The sequence below is a fragment of the Protopterus annectens genome, chromosome 2.part0 (genome assembly GCF_019279795.1).
Source record: "Protopterus annectens isolate FY-2018-M chromosome 2.part0, PAN1.0, whole genome shotgun sequence".
Classification (NCBI taxonomy): domain Eukaryota; kingdom Metazoa; phylum Chordata; order Ceratodontiformes; family Protopteridae; genus Protopterus; species Protopterus annectens.
Genome location: NC_056728.1, coordinates 207,178,485 through 207,199,004, shown reverse-complemented (window position 1 = coordinate 207,199,004; position 20,520 = coordinate 207,178,485). Strand labels below are relative to the sequence as shown.

Here is a 20,520-nt window from a genome sequence, read left to right as displayed (position 1 = left end):
AAATACTTCCAGACTAGTATATGTCGCCACTTGTGAGAGATGTGATGCATTTTACATAGGAAAAACCGAAAGGAGATTTAAGACTCGCATCTATGAACATACATATAGGATAAGAAAGAAGGACCCCAACAATGCACTTAGCAGGCATATTATAGACAGGGGTAGCGAGCACACCTTTTTGTTTAGCATCATTGATAACATCGACACAACATCAGCATGGGGAAATTGGAAAAGTCAATTATCCCTTTTAGAAAGTAAGTGGCAAATGATTTGTGACGCAACAACTAAACCTGGTCTCAACGACCACATAAGTATAAAACCTTTTCTTACTCTTGACAACTAATACAGCATCTTATTCTTGATTATTACCATGGGGTTTTTTATTATTAACTCACATTATACTCCCATCCATATCCACACATTATTTATTAATCAATTATTCTCATTCATTTTCTGATTTATATAGACCAGTATAGTAGAGTGGAAATTATGTGCCTTATTGTTAAAATCCCTTGTCTTTATTAATAGTTGACAGATTTTTTGTTATTATTATTATTATTATTTTTATTTTTAATTAGGGTACCATCTGTTTATTGTGTCTATAACATTAGAAAATTTTTTATTAGAACTAGTTTAAATGGGTTAGATATATTTGACAAGTTTGCCAAATTTGTTAGTCATTTGTTAGTTATTTTAGTTATTATTATTAGTTTAAAACAATGTTTTTAATATAATGTTTTTTAACTAGTAATAGTTCAATGTTCATCTTTACATTATATTTAATGATCATACATTGTGTGTACAATATATGTATGTTTCGAGGCACAAAGCCCTACAAGGATGTAACACTTGAGAGAATTCATGTGAATTCAATTATCTCATTTGTTATTTTGGCGCCTAAATGGACTTTTAAGAACTATGATCCTTTGCTTCTGGGTTCTGATGAAATCTGCCTAGCAGATGAAAGCGCTTAACCTTGTGGACCTAGTGTGTTTCTACACTTGTGGATACATATAGCACAACTGTGGTTGTGTTCGTTTGGCGAATTTGAATAAAATTGTTGGATTCATCCATCTGTTGCTGTGCTGTGCTGTTCCTTGGGCTTACAGCTTATCTAGTGGAGTTATTAGTGGAATTGCTATCATTAATTGTTCCTGGATGAACGAGAGAAAGATACAAAGAAGAAACAATTTCAGTAATGTCATGTCAATGAGCTGTAAGCACCAATGCAGATATCCAAAAAACTTGAAAAACACAAAATCACCACAAAACCAAAAAACGCTGCTCCAGACCAAAACCATAAAAGCACGGACACCAAGGATTAGTGCTTTTATTCACTTTAATGTACTGTGAACTTCATCAGAAAACATTTTAACCACCCAAAAACAGCATTTAAATACCTAATTAACAGTCACATGACTAGAAATGTCAGATTTAAAAAGAAAACTTTTTGTATGTACAAATATATATTGTAAAAATAATATAAATAAGTGTATAAAACAATATTTTCAAATTAAATGAATATTATTAGATAAAACTATAAAAACTTTACTACTTAGTTTGCAGAAAACATTTTATGTTAATAGTATCGTTTAAACCTAGTGCACAGTCTGCACCCAAGTAAATTTGCCATAAAGATTCCTTGCATTGTATTTTTACTATATATATATATATATATATATATATATATATATATACATATATATATATATATATATATATATATATACATATATATATACATATATATATATATATATATATATATATATATATATATATCTCTATAGATATATATAGATATATATATTTGTACATAAAAAAATAGTTTTCTTTTTAAATCTGACATCTCTAGTCCTGTGACTGTTAATTAGGTATTTAAATGCTGTTTTTGGGTGGTTAGAATGTTTTCTGATGAAGTTCACAGTACATTAAAGTGAATGAAAGCGCTAATCCTTGGTGTCCGTGCTTTTTTGGTTTTGGTCTTGAGCAGTGTTTTTTGTTTTTTTTTTACCAATGAAGACATACTACAACTTTCAGAACTAGTGTAGGACAACACCACCAACAACAACAAGAACAATTTTGTCCCCTGCATCATCCATGCAACCCACTGTCAATGCCTTGCATCCATGCTTGGTATATCTGCAACCGTAAACCCCACAGACATTCTCTGCATTTTGCTGAGCCAGTTGTGTAACCTAAGGGAAGTCGTGTGCGGGTCTCACCTGTCTACATTCCACTGGAGTTTTCTCCAAGTAAGCCCTACCCACTATTGCCCCAAATTGCAGTATCATGGTGTTGCTCAAGAGGAAGTTGTGCAACAGGGGTGTGCAATGTATCACCCACCATCTGCAGCAGCTCGGCCATGCCCACTTCCTTACCCTCCTTAGCTGTACTCCCTCATGCAAAGTCCCTGGCCTCTGCCAGGGATCACAGCTGGGAACACCCCATAGCCACCCACCATCACCTGGCATGGGCCTGGCCATCCATTCCCTGCTACTCTGTCAGTCACCTGACCATCTAAGATTGAGATGCAGTCAGGGCTTTATCTTTCTACAGGTGGCTATAACAACAAAAACAAATTGGATATATTTAAACAATAGCAAGTTGACAATGACACCATTAAAATCCAGTTACTAATATCTATCTCTCCCTCTCTTTACCTATCTACCTATGTATGTATACGGCTAAATTGAACTCTGATTTAAGGAATACTGAACAAATGGAACACTGCATAGTATTATGCGGTGTCTCATTTTTATGCTGATTGTCTATGTACCATAAATTTGTTCGGCGGTAGTGGCATACACTTTGAATGTATCTGTAGAACAGAGAAGTATGAGGAAAGGTAACGACATAGTTACATGTAGTATGCAATTCATTTTGTCAAGATGCTGCACACCTGCATGACAAAGTATACTGCATGGTAATCTTGGCAGTCAGAAGCAAAATGACCAAACATAGAGCATCCTAGCACAATTCATAAATCCACAGAAAAATGTACACATTTATTAATTCAAAGCGCATATTTAAAATTTAAACATAAAACGTTATATAATGAGAGGTGTCACACTCTTCATCTGGTTGCAGCTGCAACAGCGAAAGTATAAGACAGGGGACATAGTTATACCATATGTATAACTTGAAAAGTAAAATACACACCCAAAGTTTTTTTGACTAGCAAAGGTGGCCTAAAATACAATTATAGACAGACACATAGGCAAATCACATGGCAGTATGACATCAATTTTCACACAATATGTAGAAGCCCAAAATATATCACTGAACTAATAGTACAGATTTTGAGATTGCTCTTACTGTGTTAGAATAAGCTACATAGATTGGTCAGTAGCAGACCAGGTTGATGACAGTGTGTTCAATGTAAGATGATATACCTGTTGCTAGTGGTGTTTCTGTGGCATGCCTCTCATGTGAAAAGACACAGTGTGGAGAACTGTAGCACTGGACTGAGTATGAAGCCACAAATGTGGCTTTATCTATATGTACAGTGTTGTGAACAGCACTGTAGGCAGTTATCAAGTTCTACTTACTGATCTCAGTGCCACTCAGACATGCTCTAATATGTATGTATGTATGTATGTATGTATGTATGTATGTATGTATTTATTTATTTATTTATTTAATGTTTGTTTACCGAGACAGTCAGACTGGCTGAGTAACCCATTTTCAGTGGAGGCTCTAGGGGCAAATCCCCACTAGTTACAGAGAAAGCATAATCTTAGAAACTACAATCATAGGATGAAACAACAAAAAATAACTCCACAGAGAATACATGTTGTGTCTTTAGGCTTTTCCCGGTTAGGGGTCACCACAGCAGAACTCCGGTCCGCTAATGATCGGCAGTAGATTTTTATGTGCCGAGTTGCCAGCCCTGATGCACAACTTTTAACGAAAGTACGCCCATTCATGTATGTCTCCACACAGAAGACGCTCTAGCTGAGAATCAAACAGGACAACGTCTTACTGTGGGGCAACAATGCTACCGCAGCACCACCAATACATAACATAAGAAAATACAAACTTAAGTTGAAACCTTCAAAAAAGTCCTATAAGTTACAATGAATACATATGTAATATAGGAAAAATACAAAACATATGATAAGATGATCAACTTTAGCTCCTTTGGTTACTAATAATCATAAATGATTTATAAAGAACAATGCACAATTAGAGAAATAAAATAATGCTTATGTACAAAGAACATTATCACATTTAGAGAAGCATAGTTAGATATATGACTTAGTGATTAAAAAAGTAGGAGTAAGATTGAAGGGTAGCTTATTAAATTCAAGATCTGTTACTGGAATTTCTCAGGAAGGATTAAATAGAGATAGTGTTCAGTCAGTATTTAGACAAGAGCAAAGCCAGGAGTTAGATAGGTGGGACTTGAGAGGTGTTTTAAATTGTAATTTAAAATATGCACAGGTACTTTTAAGCAACTATTCCTTATTATGAATGATACCAAATATATGTCACATCGGTACAATTAGAAGTCACAAAACCATCCAAACCACAAGCAATCAAATTAAACATATATAACCATTGTTTGTCAAGTGGATTGGATGGGATGTCTGTTGTATCTGTCCGTATCTGCTCATGATATAGAGGACATTATTGTTGCATGTTATTGCACAGGTTGTGACACTGTTCCCTGCTCCAGATATTTGCTACCAATTAACATTTCTGGGAAGAATTGGAGATGTCTAATGATAATCTCTTTTACTAATAGAGGTATAAGTAAGTAGCTTCCTCTTGAATTACAGAATATTGTTGTTGCAGCTCCTCAGTGACATTGTGTCACAACAGCAGTTCAGAATTTAACAGGAAACCACTTTTGAATTATACTTTCAATAATAAGTTTACCGGTACATGAACTTTTCACAAGTACTGCCCTATTGGTAATTAATATTCTTTTCTGTTTACTTCTCATGTAGAATAGTAACTATTTTTCAACTCCTTTCCTCCATTCCCTCCTGCAGAACATTTATCTTAGGAACACTGTTTGCGCTTAAATGCACTTATCTGACAATGTTTGCGATACACACACACTCTTATGCCAGTTACTGTTTTTCTTGGTTTAATTTCTCCAGCTGTTTTGAGTTTGTAATACCATGATGGGAATGGATCCCATTTCTAAGTCTCTGTATGATTAAAGTTCATGAAATAATATTGTTTCAGTCTTTGATGTTAGCCAAACGTGCTATTTGCAGGACCTGTAATATGCCCAGAACTGACTCCTTCTGCAATTCATATGGAGTCACAAGTATTGGTAGCACACTGAAATGCAAATGTAGAGTCATTTTTTATGAGACCCATTGCTCCTACTACTACTGGAACTGTATGGGTAATGTTTTCCACATCGCTCTTATTTCTTCCTGCAAATCCTGATATTTTCTGACCTTGTACCTCTCTTTATGTGACACACTATAATAACTAGGTGTAGCAGTTTCAGTGATAGATGCTTCTTCATTCTGCTTTTTTTCATGGACTACTATATCTGTTTTTCTCACATCTATTTATGTTCATTTTTCCATCCTTCTCAGCCATGTCTATAGTTTAGTGTTTGCACAATTCCTATTGCACAATCTTGCCACATTATGATGTCTTTCAGTGTACAGACTCTCTGCCATGAGTGTATCACACCCAGCAATTCTTTTTACAGAACCTACTTTTGTCTGCTTCTCCAACATGTTCAATGGACTTTGTAAATCAACATAAACATAGTTCACTACCCTGGGCTACCATTATCAATCTTTCATCCTTTGGTTTCAAGTCACCTCTCCTTAACCACTCCTGCATCAAATCCTGATCAACACAAAATTGTTTAAGGAAATCTCTATAGTATATTTATGGCTTTCACAATTGTTTTCTCATCTGCTCCTTCTCGTTATATTTGGCTCATTCGATTGTTGTCTGATTTTTATCTACTTCTGATTTGGTTTTCATTCCTGCTTGCCAACTGAATGCTTCTGCTAAACTAATCAAAAAGGTCATCATAGACTTCCTCTCCTCATGTTTTAAAACTTTTACTATGTGTGGATTGATGAGGTCAACAGAGATGTATGCAGTCCCACAACTGCAGATCTATACATATAATCAGTTTCAAGGTTGCTGATACCTCCTTCAGATCAAGGAATATAGACTCTTCTTACTTTTATATATCATTGGAGAAACATGAAGCATTTTTCTTGCTTTCTTGTCCAGTTGATCTAATACCATTTGAGGCCAGTCAATCACTCCAAAACTATATGTTAAAACAGGGGCAACAGATTGGTTTATAGCTTGGACTTTATGTCTAGATGTCATGGCTTCTTTCAATATTAGTTTTAGTCTTCTGAAGTATTCTTTACTGAGTTTTATTCACATTTGTTCAGGTATTATTGCTGATTCTTCATCAACTTCCAAAGATATATATATATATATATATATATATATATATATATATATATATATATATATATATATATATACACACACACACACACACACACACACACACACACTCACACACACACACACACACACACACACACACACACACACACACACACACACACACACACACACACACACACACACACACACACTCCTTCCTGCTCAAGTTCCATTATATCAAATTCTTGTCCTAGATTGATATTTTCTTGGTTCGACAACTTTCCTACTTTAAACATTACTTTCACACATTTATCAAAACCACACCATTTTCATATAATCTGAGAAAGTTTTAACCACTTGCAGTTGTGCTTTCAGCTGATGAACTATATAATTTTAAATCATCTACAAGAAGTAGATAAGAAATCTTTAAGCCAGTTTGTTTTCTGGGAACCAAATTATAACCAAAAACTAATATGCTAATTAAACAGCTTAATGGGTTAAGGGCAAGACAAAACAACAGCAATGGCAAATAATCACCCTGGAAGTTCTCCCTTTCAAATATTTATACCTGGCATAATAATTTGCCCTTTGTCACTGTTTAATTGCAAAGTGGTTTTCCACTGTTTCATGGTCACTGTAATTGATCAATGAAGGATGCATCTTATACATCTGTAAGCACTCCTTTATCCATGAATGTAGGATGCTGTCAAATGTGTTTTTGTAATCTATCCATGCCATACTTAGATTCTTACCCTTTTTACAATTCTCCATTATGACTTTATTTATTAACAAATGATCCTTAGTTCTATATGAGTTTCTTTTGATACCTTTTTGTTCTATGGCCATAATTGAGTTTTTATCTAAATTACTATGCACTCTGACAGCATCAGTTCTAGTATATAGTTTGTACATTGTTAGAAGGCAAGTTATTGATCTTTAGTTTTTAGGACTGCTTACAGGTTCGCTCTTAAGAAGAAGTAAAATTTTTTCTCTTGTCAACCAGGCTGGTGTCTGTTCTGGATGTGCATAAAAATAATTCTTACTTGGGGCCAAATCTTTGTGTAAAGATGTTAATACTTTTAGCCAGAAGTTAGGTACTGCATCTGGGCCTGGAGTTTTCCAGTTAAGAGCTTTTCTTAATTTTATTTCAATTTCTCTTGTTGTTACTACATCCCATTTCATATCCTGTACATATAAACCTTTTACTGTTTATTTTACTTCTTCTATCCATTCAGCACCTTTGTTACTATGCACAGGGCTTTTGTAGATGTTTCTCCAAAATGTGTCTATTTCTTCATATTTTTGGTGGTGTTTCTATTCCTTTTGCTTTGTTTTCACAGTTCTCTATAAACTTTTTTGGGTCATCAGAGTTGCTTATTTTGTACTTTTCCTTTATATTTATCTGCACATCTAAATTTTTCCTATCTGTGCTGTTATCTTTACTTTGTTATTTTCAATCACTTAAAATAGATCCTAGCCTGCTCTTATATTATGCATTGCTTTTACCACATCTGTCTCTTTAAGTATTTTTGTTGATCTGTTCCTTATCTATACCCTTTCATCAGTGACACTTCTTGTCTTAGTGCTTTATAGTTTTCTCTGTTCGATGCTTCCATGATGGTATTTGATTTCAAACCTCCCTTTCCATTATTGCTCTATGTTTTTGTGGTAAGACTTTTATCTGTTATTAATTTAGCTACACAGTCATATATACTTATTTACTTCTGTTATATTGCATGGATTTCTGTTAATCTTAATTACTGTGTTCATCTGTTTTATCAGACTTTTAACATTTTAGATCTTATTTACTTTCTTAAATCTATTTCTTTCATCAATCTTAATATGTGTATTCATCTCTGTCAAATCAAGCAACTCTTCCCTTATCTCATTTTCTTCTAAACTGAGGGTGCATTATTTGTTCTCTGTTTCCTGTGGGCATTCTACAAGAAGCACCATACTGCCTTCCTGTGACATATTCTCTTCAGCTGCATCTCGCATCATGCATTGCTCTTTTGTATGGGACCTCTTCGGCCCATTACTCCACAAAATTGCATCAGAGCGGCCATGTTTTCCTGTTCCTTTTCTTTCTGCCCAGCTGCATCTGAACCTTCATGCTGGTTTCCTACAGAAGGCTGGAGACCATCTTCATGTGGCAAGTGATCTCATGCTTCCTGTTCCACCTATTTTTCCTTAATTTGGATACTCATTGGTCCATAATACTGTGACATTACCCAGTTTGATTTTCTACAGTAAATCCTTCACTTCCCAGTTAATCCATAACTTCAGTTTTTGTTTCTTTAACTTCTCCATTACTAATCCTCTTTACTACTCCCCTCTTTGTTTACTTATTTTTGTATTGCAAATGTTTTCCATATCCAGATGCCTTTGCCTGTGTTTCTCTTTAAATAACTTTAATGCTGCTTCTTATATTGATTACTTTTGCTTTCTCCTTTGTATATATATATTGAACCACATTAAATTTCTTTTTTCTTGGGGTGTCCATATTTATTCTTCAGATGTCTCCCACTCAACCTGTTTCTCCATAATATGGGGACTCATTGTTCCATCCTGCTGTGACATGACTTACTTTGCAGGCATTCCATAACGTCAGCTTCTATTTGCTTAACTTCTACTTTACTAATTTTCTATTCTTCATTCCCCCTTGGTGATATTATTTTTGTGTTGTGAAATGTTCCATATCTGGGTACCTTTATCTGCATTTCTCTTTAGATGTCTTTAGAGCTGCATTTTTACTTTGATTAGTTTGCCTTTCTCCTTTGTATATATATATATATATATATATATATATATATATATATATATATATATATATATATATATATTGTACCATATCATATCTCTTTTTCTTTCCATTGTCAAAGTTTCTTTGCCTATGTAATATTGTTCATGGATTTATTCTATTAACACATTCACTACAATAGAGCTCAGGAATTTTGCACTGCAATTTCCAATAGGCAGAGCCTAAACCTTTTGACAGAATCAAATTATGTCCTCACATTTCAAACACGTGCTCATATATCTGAAACTATAGGGGGTTATGAAAGAAGTATAAATAGCAAACCCTTCAGCATACACTATTTTTATAGTGGTAGTATTCTTTAGGTTCTAGGTCTTAAACGGATTTTATAAGTCACAGTAAATATTATGTTTGTAATACTTTGTAAACAACTTACAATATCTCAGCAACCACTTGAGTTATACATATACTGTCAGCAGATGAGAACTTTCATATGAAGGTAAGGAGTTTTGTTTGTGTTACTTGGTTGTTGAGAAATTTAGAAAAATGTGAAAAGTATATCTATATAAATTAATACCATAAAAGAGTTAATATCTCTTTATCTGTACTAGACAGAGGTCAAATATCAATGCAGTTGACTTTGCAAGTGTGTAAGTTTTAAGATTAAATATTTTAAAACCTTGTCCAAAGCATGGTTTTGGAATTATTGATGCAAATATGAACAAGCAATATTTGATGCCTAGAGGCATCAATAGGAGTTAACTGCAGATGCACCCTGAGGCATCACTCGGATGTAATGAGTTAATGAACACAAATCTGCATTTGAAGCTTTTGACAGTTTTCCTTGTGTGAGTATTTTTCTTTCCTCGAATTTCTCTCTTAATCTTTTTGAATATTTTCTATCTGGTCAATCTGGGCTTCTTGAATTATAGCAACAATACGTGTCCACTCCATCATCTTTATGGCTCTTTCTGGAATGTCAGTTTTTGTGTTTTTTTGTGGAATCCTACTTCCTTCTTCAACAGGAGTAACCCCCCCCCCCCCACCAACATGGTCTAACTCCAATGTAGGAATGTTTCTGTGTCTACACTGTTTAATTTTTTTTCCAGTCTGGGAACCAGTGCATACACCAGGATTAAATAAAATGAGCACAGTCTGGATCAGGCACACAAACCACAAAAATGTATTAAGATGAGCGCTTTCGTCTGATGTACATCACCAGACTTCTTCAGACAAATGAAAATACCATCATTACTTCTTATATACTAGCAGCTGATACAGACTCACCTATAGAAAGAACACACACCTAATTAATCTTTAAAAAGACATTGCAATAATTAAAATTTGGAAACTAATCTATTAAGCACTAAACTCTTGTAAATTACTCAAATTTATTCACAATTAATAAATATGCTTTCATAAAAACACTTAATATATGCATAAAAAAAAAAAACTTGTAGAACCTAAATAATTTCATCCATCATACATTTTTAACTTTAATGAACTGGTAATAGATACTAGTTCATTTAAACCAGGGGGGCAACTAGCATTAGTAAAAATCTGCCACCATGTTTTCCTGGTCTCTAAATAAACCTTCCAGGGTCCTCCCCTATTGTGGTGTTTCACCTGCTCTAAGACTACAAATTTGAAAGTGTGTTGAGGGTGAATTTTAATATGTCTATATAATGCATTCTTTTTGTTGGCCTGTCTAATTTCATAAGTGTGCTCATATATCCTCTGTGCCAATTTACATTGGGTTTTACCTATGTAAAACACCGGGCACTCCTTACACTGATCCAGGTAAACCACTGCTTGGGAATTACAGTTGTATTTTCCCCTTATATTTATCCTTTTATCACCCACTTGAACGTGAGTTGTAAGCAAAATGTGAAAACTAGAAATCAGATCACAAGGCCTGTTCCATTCTACAAACAAATTGTCCAAATATCTGACATATAAGGACATACGTTTGTAAAAAGGAGATGGGAATACTATAGTCTTCTCCCATCAGGCCATCACAATATTGGCAAATAAGGGGCCACAGGTTGACCCCATGGCCACACCCTCCACTTGTTTGAAATAGTGGCCTTAAAAAAAAAATGTAACTAATTTTTAGTACAATTTCCATGAGTTGTGTGCATACATTAACTGCATCCTGATACAAGCCTAATTCTCCCAACAAAACTTCAGAAAACCAGTCTAATCCAGTCTCATGGGGAATACAACTGTACAATTCTTTCACATCTATTGTTAGAAAAATACCTTCCCCAAACTGATCCAACCTATTGCACATATTCAAAAATTGCCAGGAATCACGACAAATATGGGACACCCCTGACAAACCCTGCTTGAGCTTCAAGCCCAAGTATTTAGCTATATAGCTTGTCTTGGACCACGCAGAATCAACTATAGGGTGTAATGGGGGGTTGGTCAAATTCTTATGATTTTTCGGAACTCCGAAAATGGAAGGGGTTTTGGGATGTTCAGTCATCATGTAATTATATTCATCTATCTCTATTTGACCTTGCGTCACCATGTCAAATAATTCCCAATCTATCCTACTGTAGGAAATATTGACCTCATTTATTGATGCCTCACAGTAAGTTTCACTGTATAACATATTAAATATTTTTTGCATATAATCATCCCTAGCCATGACAACAATTCCTCCCCCTTTGTCCGTCTGCATAAATCTTAAGTCTACATGTTGTTTAAGCTCTGTCAAGATAACATTCTCTTCCTTTGTTAGGTTATTAGCCATCTCATTATAATTTAAATAATGTTGAAAATCAATTTCACAACTCGACTCAAACTCTTGTAAAACTGGGTGTACCTCAGAGTTATATGTCCTAGGCATCCTAATACTTCTAACATTGTCAACATTACTATTAGAAATGACATAATTTCTTTGCCAATATTTCAAGTTTAAATTTCTCACATACACCTTCAAATCACATACCAAATTTGTAACATCAGTTTTATTTCCTGGTACAAAATGACCCCTCTTACATAATAAATTAGCATGTTCACTAGAAAATTCAATATTGGTATAATTATACACGCTGAAATCATTTGCTGTATTTAAAATAATTTTAAATGCAGGTATGACAGTCACCTCTGAAACTTTTTCCTGTTGTTGGGAGGGCCCCTCTTCCATTTCACTGGTACATAGGGGGCTCCAATTACCCTGCCTTCGATTTCTCGGTCTCTCCGACCTCCTCACCACTGGTGAATCCAAAGAGTCCATGGCCTCATTGTTGTTGTTCTGCCCATTTGCAACTGCTGCACCTGAACCATTGTTCGTTGATGCACGGTTATCTTGTATTGCTGGTGGTGGTGGATAAGGTGTACCATTCTGGTAAGCTCATTTGTCCCTTTCAAGCTTTTTTTAGCTTTCCAGTTTGAAATAGATGCTACCATACCATCCACCTCCCTAAACACAGCCTCATACTGTGCTTTACAGCTATCTAAAAAACCTGAATTATGAATAAATATATCCAATTCTCTGATCTCGGCATACAAGGAATCAAGACCCATTTTGTTATACTTAGATGAGAGCTCCATGAGCTCACATTTGTGCCATTAGAACATACCAAGTAACTCCAAATGCAGGGGTGATTGTTCCACCAAACCGGTGGGATATCTCCAGTTCCTTAGTCCTTTTGGGACTTGTTTTAATTTCAAGCATTCAGAGAAATATAGGTTTTCTTGTTGTAACATCTTACATTTAGTGAGTTTGTCCTGGAATTCATTAAATTTAAGTACAATAAACGAAACATTACCTCCGGACATCGCATCAGTTGGTACATCCTTGCGTAGCCAAGAATCAAGTGTAGATTTTACCGGTCTCCCTCCATTTACTGAAATGCTGGTATTGTTGCTAAAATCAATAGAAGTAGAAGCCACCATATTCTGGAAACCAGGCACAGGTTCATTACCCAACTGTCTTAAAACTTCAGGGGTAAGCCGATAATCCACATTCGATCGGCCCCCTCCATTTTCTCCCATGGATTTTGGAAGCAGCTGCTGGACTAGTGTTGTGAGATTCTTCACTGATTCAGATGGTAATCTGAACTCAGCATGTGTAACACCAATATCTTGGTTTTTGCCTTCAGCCATAGTGCTCCAACTTCTTTATACTGGTAAAACCACAAAACACACAAACAAAAAAATAAATAAAATGAGCACAGGCTGGATCAGGCAGCTGTAGTAATTGGTTGTTTTGGACCATTTCTAGCTCTTTTGTAGTTCCCTGTTTAAAATCCGCATTTGCACGGCTTTGCGCGGTTGTGCGCATAGCGCAACACTGGTTAAACAAGGTAAAACTTCTTCTGGCTCCGCCAAGTCTGCTCTTCAAATTTTCCCTTAAGGAAGCTCTACTCTTAGTATAATCAGACTACTCGCTATACTATAAGCCTAGCACTTGTTCTCAAAACTTCTCTACTAAGTAAGCACTCTCATACTAAGTAAAGCACTACATCCACCTACCACCCCTGTGAATATCCACTTCCCTTAAAGGCACAGCACTCCATTGTACTGTTATAGCATGTCGAGTGGTAGATTACTGGCATCCTCTCCAGTTCAGCTGGTTAATCTGGGCATCTTGAGACAATGCTACAATTGTCTCATGTACACAGACAACCCTCTCCTCCTCCCAACAAACACAAATACATGTGAGAGATGCAACTATATAGCCAAACTGGAGGCTGAACTCTCTCAACTCAGGGCTGGCATGACCAGACAGGAGGAGATGGTAACCACACACACAACAAACCCAGTCCCACATAGACCTACCACAACTGCAAACCAAACACATAATAACACAAAGACATACTTGGAGGCTCTAATAAAAAACTTACCAAAACAACAGAGGCTCCCAAAGCAGACATCCAAAAATCCACCACCTCAAAACAAAACACATGCAACACATACTTCAATAAATCAGTGTGTCAACCAATCACAGCCCTTAAGGCCAAACACCATGCCTGATACACTAGTAATAGGTGACTCTATAGTCAGACACACTGATGTCCCACTTACCAGGCTGAACAAGGAGAGGGTGACTGTGAGCTGCCTATCGGGAGCTAGGATCTGCCACATAACACACGCACTCAGGTCACTCCAAAGCAAGTACAAATATGACTCCGTCATTGTCCATGCTGGCGTGAATGACCTGAGACATACCTCCCTAGACTACATGAAAAGAGACATAGAGGAGCTCTCCGATTATGTAGCCCAGGCTGGTATGACCCTGACCCTGAGCAGCATCTTGCCCTCACCAAGAATGATGCCACAATACAAAGACAAGATGATCAGCTTTAATAATTGGCTTAAGTACTGGTGTCATTCTAAGGGGATCCAATGTCTGTCTGCCTGGGATGACATGTTGGACAAGCCATGCTGCTTCGCAAGGGATGGCTTACACTTGTCACCACTGGGCTTCCGGATATTGGCTAAGGCTCTTGCCACCCCCATAGTGCCTTTTTTAGGCAAGGCTCAAAAGACAAACCCACCTCCTTAGAAAACAAAAATGGAAAAAAACTAAGGGTAATGCTGCTCAATGCCAGAAGTCTAATCTCAAGATGCAGGCACTCGATGCACTCCTCAGCATGGAGAACATCGACATCTGTGCAGTAACTGAAACCTGGTTCAAGGCTCCTGAGAGCACCTCAGTGCTACCAGACTATACCTCGTATCATGCTTTTCGGCCCCAAAACCCGGGCCGAACCTCAAAGGGAGGGGGAGTGTCCATATTCATCAAGGACACCCACACCTCCAGGTTAGTAGCAACACATGAAGCATCAGAGACCATACAGGTGCAACTAACCATAGGCAAAACTGCTATACAACTGGTAGCATGTTACAGACCACCCTCCCAATCTCAGGAACCTCACTCAGCCTTCCTAAAGACATTGGAGGATATGAATGTATCACAAAATACCATCATACTGGGAGACTTCAACTACCCAAACATAGATTGGGTACATTATTCTAGCCCTAACACCCTAGCCCAAAGGTTCCTGGAATTCATAAATTCAAATGCACTGGAACAACTAGCCACCTCTCCCACTAGGGGAGATAATATACTAGACCTGATCATCACAAGCATGGGGACAAAATGCTCCACACTGGAGGTATACCCCTCACTAGTGAGATCTGACCACAAACTAATCACCCTGGATATACATATCCCACCTCCACCCACAGACCACAGTGAAAAACTTCTCAAAAGCAGACTTCACTCTTCTTAAGACTGAGATGGTATCCTTTAAGCCCACTGGGCCAGTGGATACCACATCCCACAATGCCGAATCCTTCACAAATGCTTTCTATGGACATCTCCAAGAATGCATGGATCATGCAATCCCAAATAAATCCAAGTCCCTCTCCACCAAAGAGAAGCATCCTGTCTGGTGGACCTCAGCCATTAACAAATTGTATAACAAAAGAAGGAAGCTACTGCACGTCAGAGCAAAATCCCATAAAGGGAAGACATCTCTGATCAACATTAGCAGAAAACTACGTTCTCTCATAAAAACATCCAAGGCCAACTTTGAGAGAAAAATAGCTAAGGACACTAAAGATAACCACAAAGCCTTCTTCAGCTATGTTAGAAACCTGGGCAGAAACCCTCAGATATGCTCAGAGTTAGTTCACAACAACAAAAAATACACTGAACCCACAGATATTGCCAACATTATGGCTGACAGGTTCAGTGCAAATGTCTCCCCTCCCTCACCCCCAAAAGAAGAAATACTTATCCCAGCTGAATGTAATCTCCCTGTCATCTCAGATGTCCAAGTGAAAACCGCCCTCAACAAAGCTAAAAACACAGCATTAATGGGACCTGACGGTATCCCGGGTTGCGTGCTACATGAACTCCAAGAGGAGCTAAACCCGCACATAAAAATGCTATTTAACCTTAGCCTTACTACAGGATATGTACCTGAACACTGGCATACAGCAACAGTGGTCCCACTCCACAAAGGGGGTACCTCTACAGACCCTGGGAACTACTGCCCCATAAGCTTAACCAGCCTGGTCTGCAGAGCTATGGAAAGAATCATTATGGAACTCATAAACAGATACATAGGGGACCTACAAACACTTGACCCCACCCAGTTCGGCTTTGTAAAGGGCAGATCCTGCCTTTTGAACCTGGTTGACTTTTTCAAAACAGTCACTAGAGCCATTGATGAGGGCAAAGCAGTCCATACAGCCTACCTGGACTTGGCTAAGGCCTTCGACACAATACCCCACTCAGGCATCATAGATAAGCTCAACAGCTTAAAGTAAACCCTTATGTCACTAGATGGGTTGCAAACTGGCTAAAGGACAGAACCCATAAAGTTAAAATCGCTGGAGCAATGTCAGACTCAAAGCCAGTCACAAGTGGTGTCCCACAGGGATCTGTCCTGGGACCCCTCTTGTTCGGCATTTATTTCTCAGATGTTAAAGCAAACATGGGAGGGCTGTGGCTGACAAAGTTCGCAGATGACTGCAAACTAGGCGCCATAGTCGATACACCAGCGGACACATAGATCCTACAAAAAGGCCTCACAGAAACAGACAACTGGTGCCGGAGTCACGGCCTTAAACTAAATGCCAAAAATGTATAGTCATCCCCTTTGGGAAAAACAAAGTACCCACAAATTATCACATAGACAGCAACCCACTGAGTACGGAAAAAGTAATCAGAGACCTAGGGACCCAAGTCGACAACGACCTCTCATTTGACACCCACGTTGCCAAAGTGGTTAGAAAAACATTTTACCTTGCACACCTCATCATGAAGGGATTCACATCCAGATCCAAGGATGTCATTGTACCCCTATACTCCTCCCTCATCAGACCCATGATTGAGTACAATGCCCCATTTGGTATGTACTTCACCCAACATTTGCAACAGCTGGAGAGACCACAAAAGTACCTCACCAAGAGGATCAAGGGTCTCCAACATATGTCTTATTCTGCCAGACTAAAGAAACTTCAGCTCTATTCAATAGCATACCGCCTGCTCAGAGGTGATCTCTGCCTGACGTACAAGGCCATGTCCAATCAGGATCTGATGGACATGCTCCATCTCAAAAAATCCAAATCCATCAGGACCACGAGAGCTAAAGACTTAACCCTCGGCACAAGTATGAATAGGACATGCTGGAGGGATAGATTCATAACCCAGAGGCTTCCCATGCTTTGGAACAAGATCCCAGTTCATATTAGGCAGAGCCCCTCACTGATTCTCTTCAAGAGAAATCTTGATGAGTGGATATGAGATTGTAAGTTTACCCCAGGGGTCACATCTGTGTCACTGCTAGACAGGGGCACAGTAAACTAATTCTATTATATAATGGGACCTTCATTGTGTCACTACTAGACAGAGGCACAGTATTCTAAATGTATTCTGTACATTTTTGTACCATTTCATGGGGTGGCAAAAGCCACATCACTATGGCTAGGCTTACAAATGCCCCAGGGCAGATAGCCTAGTACTAAACTATGAAACTATGAAACTATGAAACTGCAAAGATTTACTAAGATGAACGCTTTCGTCTGATGTACATCACCAGGCTTCTTCAGACAAATGAAAATACCATCATTACTTCTTATATACTAGCAGCTGATACAGACTCGCCTATAGAAAGAACACACACCTAATTAATCTTTAAAAAGACATTGCAACAATTAAAATCTGGAAACTAATCCATTAAGCACTAAACTCTTGTACATTACTCAAATTTATTCACAGTTAATAAATATGCTTTCATAAAAACACTTAATATATGCATAAAAAAGAAAATTACTTGGACAACCTAAATAATTTCGTCTATCATAAACTTTTAATGTTAATGAACTGGTAATAGATACTAGTTCATTTAAACCAGGGGGCAACTAGCATTAGTAAAAATCTGCCACCATGTTTCCCTGGTCTCTAAATAAAGCTTCCAGTGTCCTTCCCTATTGTGGTGTTTCACCTGCTCTAAGACTACAAATTTGAAAGTGTGTTGAGGGAGAATTTTAATATGCCTATATAATGCATTCTTTTTTTTGGCCTGTCTAATTTCATAAGTGTGCTCATATATCCTCTGTGCCAACTTACGTTGGGTTTTACCTATGTAAAACGCCGGGTACTCTTTGCACTGAGCCAGGTAAACCACTGCTTGGGAATTACAGTTGTATTTTCCCCTTATATTTATCCTTTTATCACCTACTTGAACGTGAGTTGTAAGCAAAATGTGATTACACTGTGAGCACATATTACAGGCTGTCATTTTGCCCTGAATCCTGCACTTATCAATTCTCTCCAGAATTCCTTTTAAATTCTGGCCTCTTCTGTACACCAAGTTTGGACGATCCCCCAGGGCATTATCCAAATTTAGCTGTAAAATATAATTCTAATTGGAATTATATTTTACAGGAAAAATTGTACAGGAAAGGCCAGAATTTAAAAGGAATTCTGGAGAGAATTGATAAGTGCAGGATTCAGGGCAAAATGACAGCGTGTAATATGTGCTCACAATGTAATCACATTTTGCTTACAACTCACATTCAAGTTGGTGATAAAAGGATAAATATAAAGGGAAAATACAACTGTAATTCCCAAGCTGTGGTTTATCTGGCTCAGTGTAAGGAGTGCTTGGCATTTTACATAGGTAAAACCCAAAGTAAGTTGGCACAGAGGATATAAGAGCACACTTATGAAATTAGACAGGCCAACAAAAAGAAGGCATTATATAGGCATATTAAAATTCACCCTCAACACACTTTCACATTTGTAGTCTTAGAGCAGGTGAAACACCACAATAGGAGGGGACCCTGGAAGGTTTATTTAGAGACCAGGGAAACATGGTGGCAGATTTTTACTAATGCTAGTTGCCCCCCTGGTTTAAATGAACTAGTATCTATTACCAGTTCATTAAAATTAAAAGTTTATGATAGATGAAATTATTTAGGTTGTACAAGTTATTTTCTTTTTGATTCATATATTGTGTTTTTATGAAAGCATATTTATTAACAGTGAATAAATTTGAGTAATTTACAAGAGTTTAGTGCTTAATGGATTTGTTTCCAGATTTTAATTGTTGCAATGTCTTTAAAGATGGTGTGTGTTCTTTCTATAGGTGTGTCTGTATCAGCTGCTAGTATATAAGAAGTAATGATGGTATTTTCATTTGTCTGAAGAAGTATGGTGATGTACATCAGACAAAAACACTCATCTTAGTAAATCTTTGTGGTTTGTGTGCCTGATCCAGCCTGTGCTCATTTTATTTATTTTTTTGTTTGTGTGTTTTGTGGTTTTACCAGTATAAAGAAGTTGGAGCTATGGCTGAAGGCAACAACCAAGATATTGGTGTTAAACATGCTGAGTTCAGATTACCATCTGAATCAGTGAAGAATCTCACAACACTAGTCCAGCAGCTGCTTCCAAAATCCATCGGAGAAAATGGAGGGGGCCGATCGGATGTGGATTATCGGCTTACCCCTGAAGAGTGAGACAGTTGGGTAATGAACCTGTGCCTGGTTTCCAGAATATGGTGGCTTCTACTTCTAATGATTGTGGGGACAATACCAGCATTTCAGTAAATGGAGGGAGACTGGTAACATCTACACTTGATTATTGGCTATGCAAGGATGTACCAACTGCTGCGATGTCCGGAGGTAACGTGTCGCCTATTGTACTTAATTTCAATGAAGTCCAGGACAAACTCATTAAATATAAGATGTTACAACAAGAAAACCTATATTTCTCTGAATGCTTGAAATTAAAACAAGTCCCAAAAGGACTAAAGAACTGGAGATATCCCACCGGTTTGGTGGAACAATCACCCCTGCATTTGGAGTTACTTGGTATGTTCAACTGGCAGGGATGTGAGCTCATGGAGCTCTTATCTAAGTATAACAAAATGGGTCTTGATTCTTTGTATGCCGAGATCAGATAATTGGATATATTTATTCATAATTTAGGTTTTTTAGATAGCTGTAAAGCACAATATGAGTCTGTGTTTAGGGAGGTGGATGGTATGGTAGCATCTATTTCAAACCAGAAAGCTAAAAACTTGAAAGGGACGAATGAGCTTACCAGAATGGTACAGCTTATCAACCACCACCAGCAATACAAGATAACCATGCATCAACGAACAATGGTTCAGTTGCAGCAGTTGCAAATGGGCAGAACAACAACAATGAGGCCATGGACTCTTTGGATTCACCAGTGGTGAGGAGGTCGGAGAGACTGAGAAATCGAAGGCAGGGAAATTGGAGCCACTATGTACCAGTGAAATGGAAGAGGGGCCCTCCCAACAACTGGAAAATTTTTAGAGGTGACTGTCATACCTGCATTTAAAATTATTTTAAATACAGCAAAT

General features: G+C 37.4%; 1 protein-coding gene across 1 annotated transcript in view; it reads right to left on the bottom strand.

The window, feature by feature from the left end:
• Positions 1-13,273, bottom strand: part of LOC122792716 (ankyrin repeat and LEM domain-containing protein 2-like) — an 832,037-nt gene extending 818,764 nt beyond the window's left edge. The window contains exon 1 of the mRNA XM_044060300.1: positions 12,937-13,273. Coding sequence (XP_043916235.1) covers positions 12,937-13,273 — 337 coding nt within the window. The remainder of the gene's footprint in view (positions 1-12,936) is intronic.
• Positions 13,274-20,520: the final 7,247 nt, after the last annotated feature.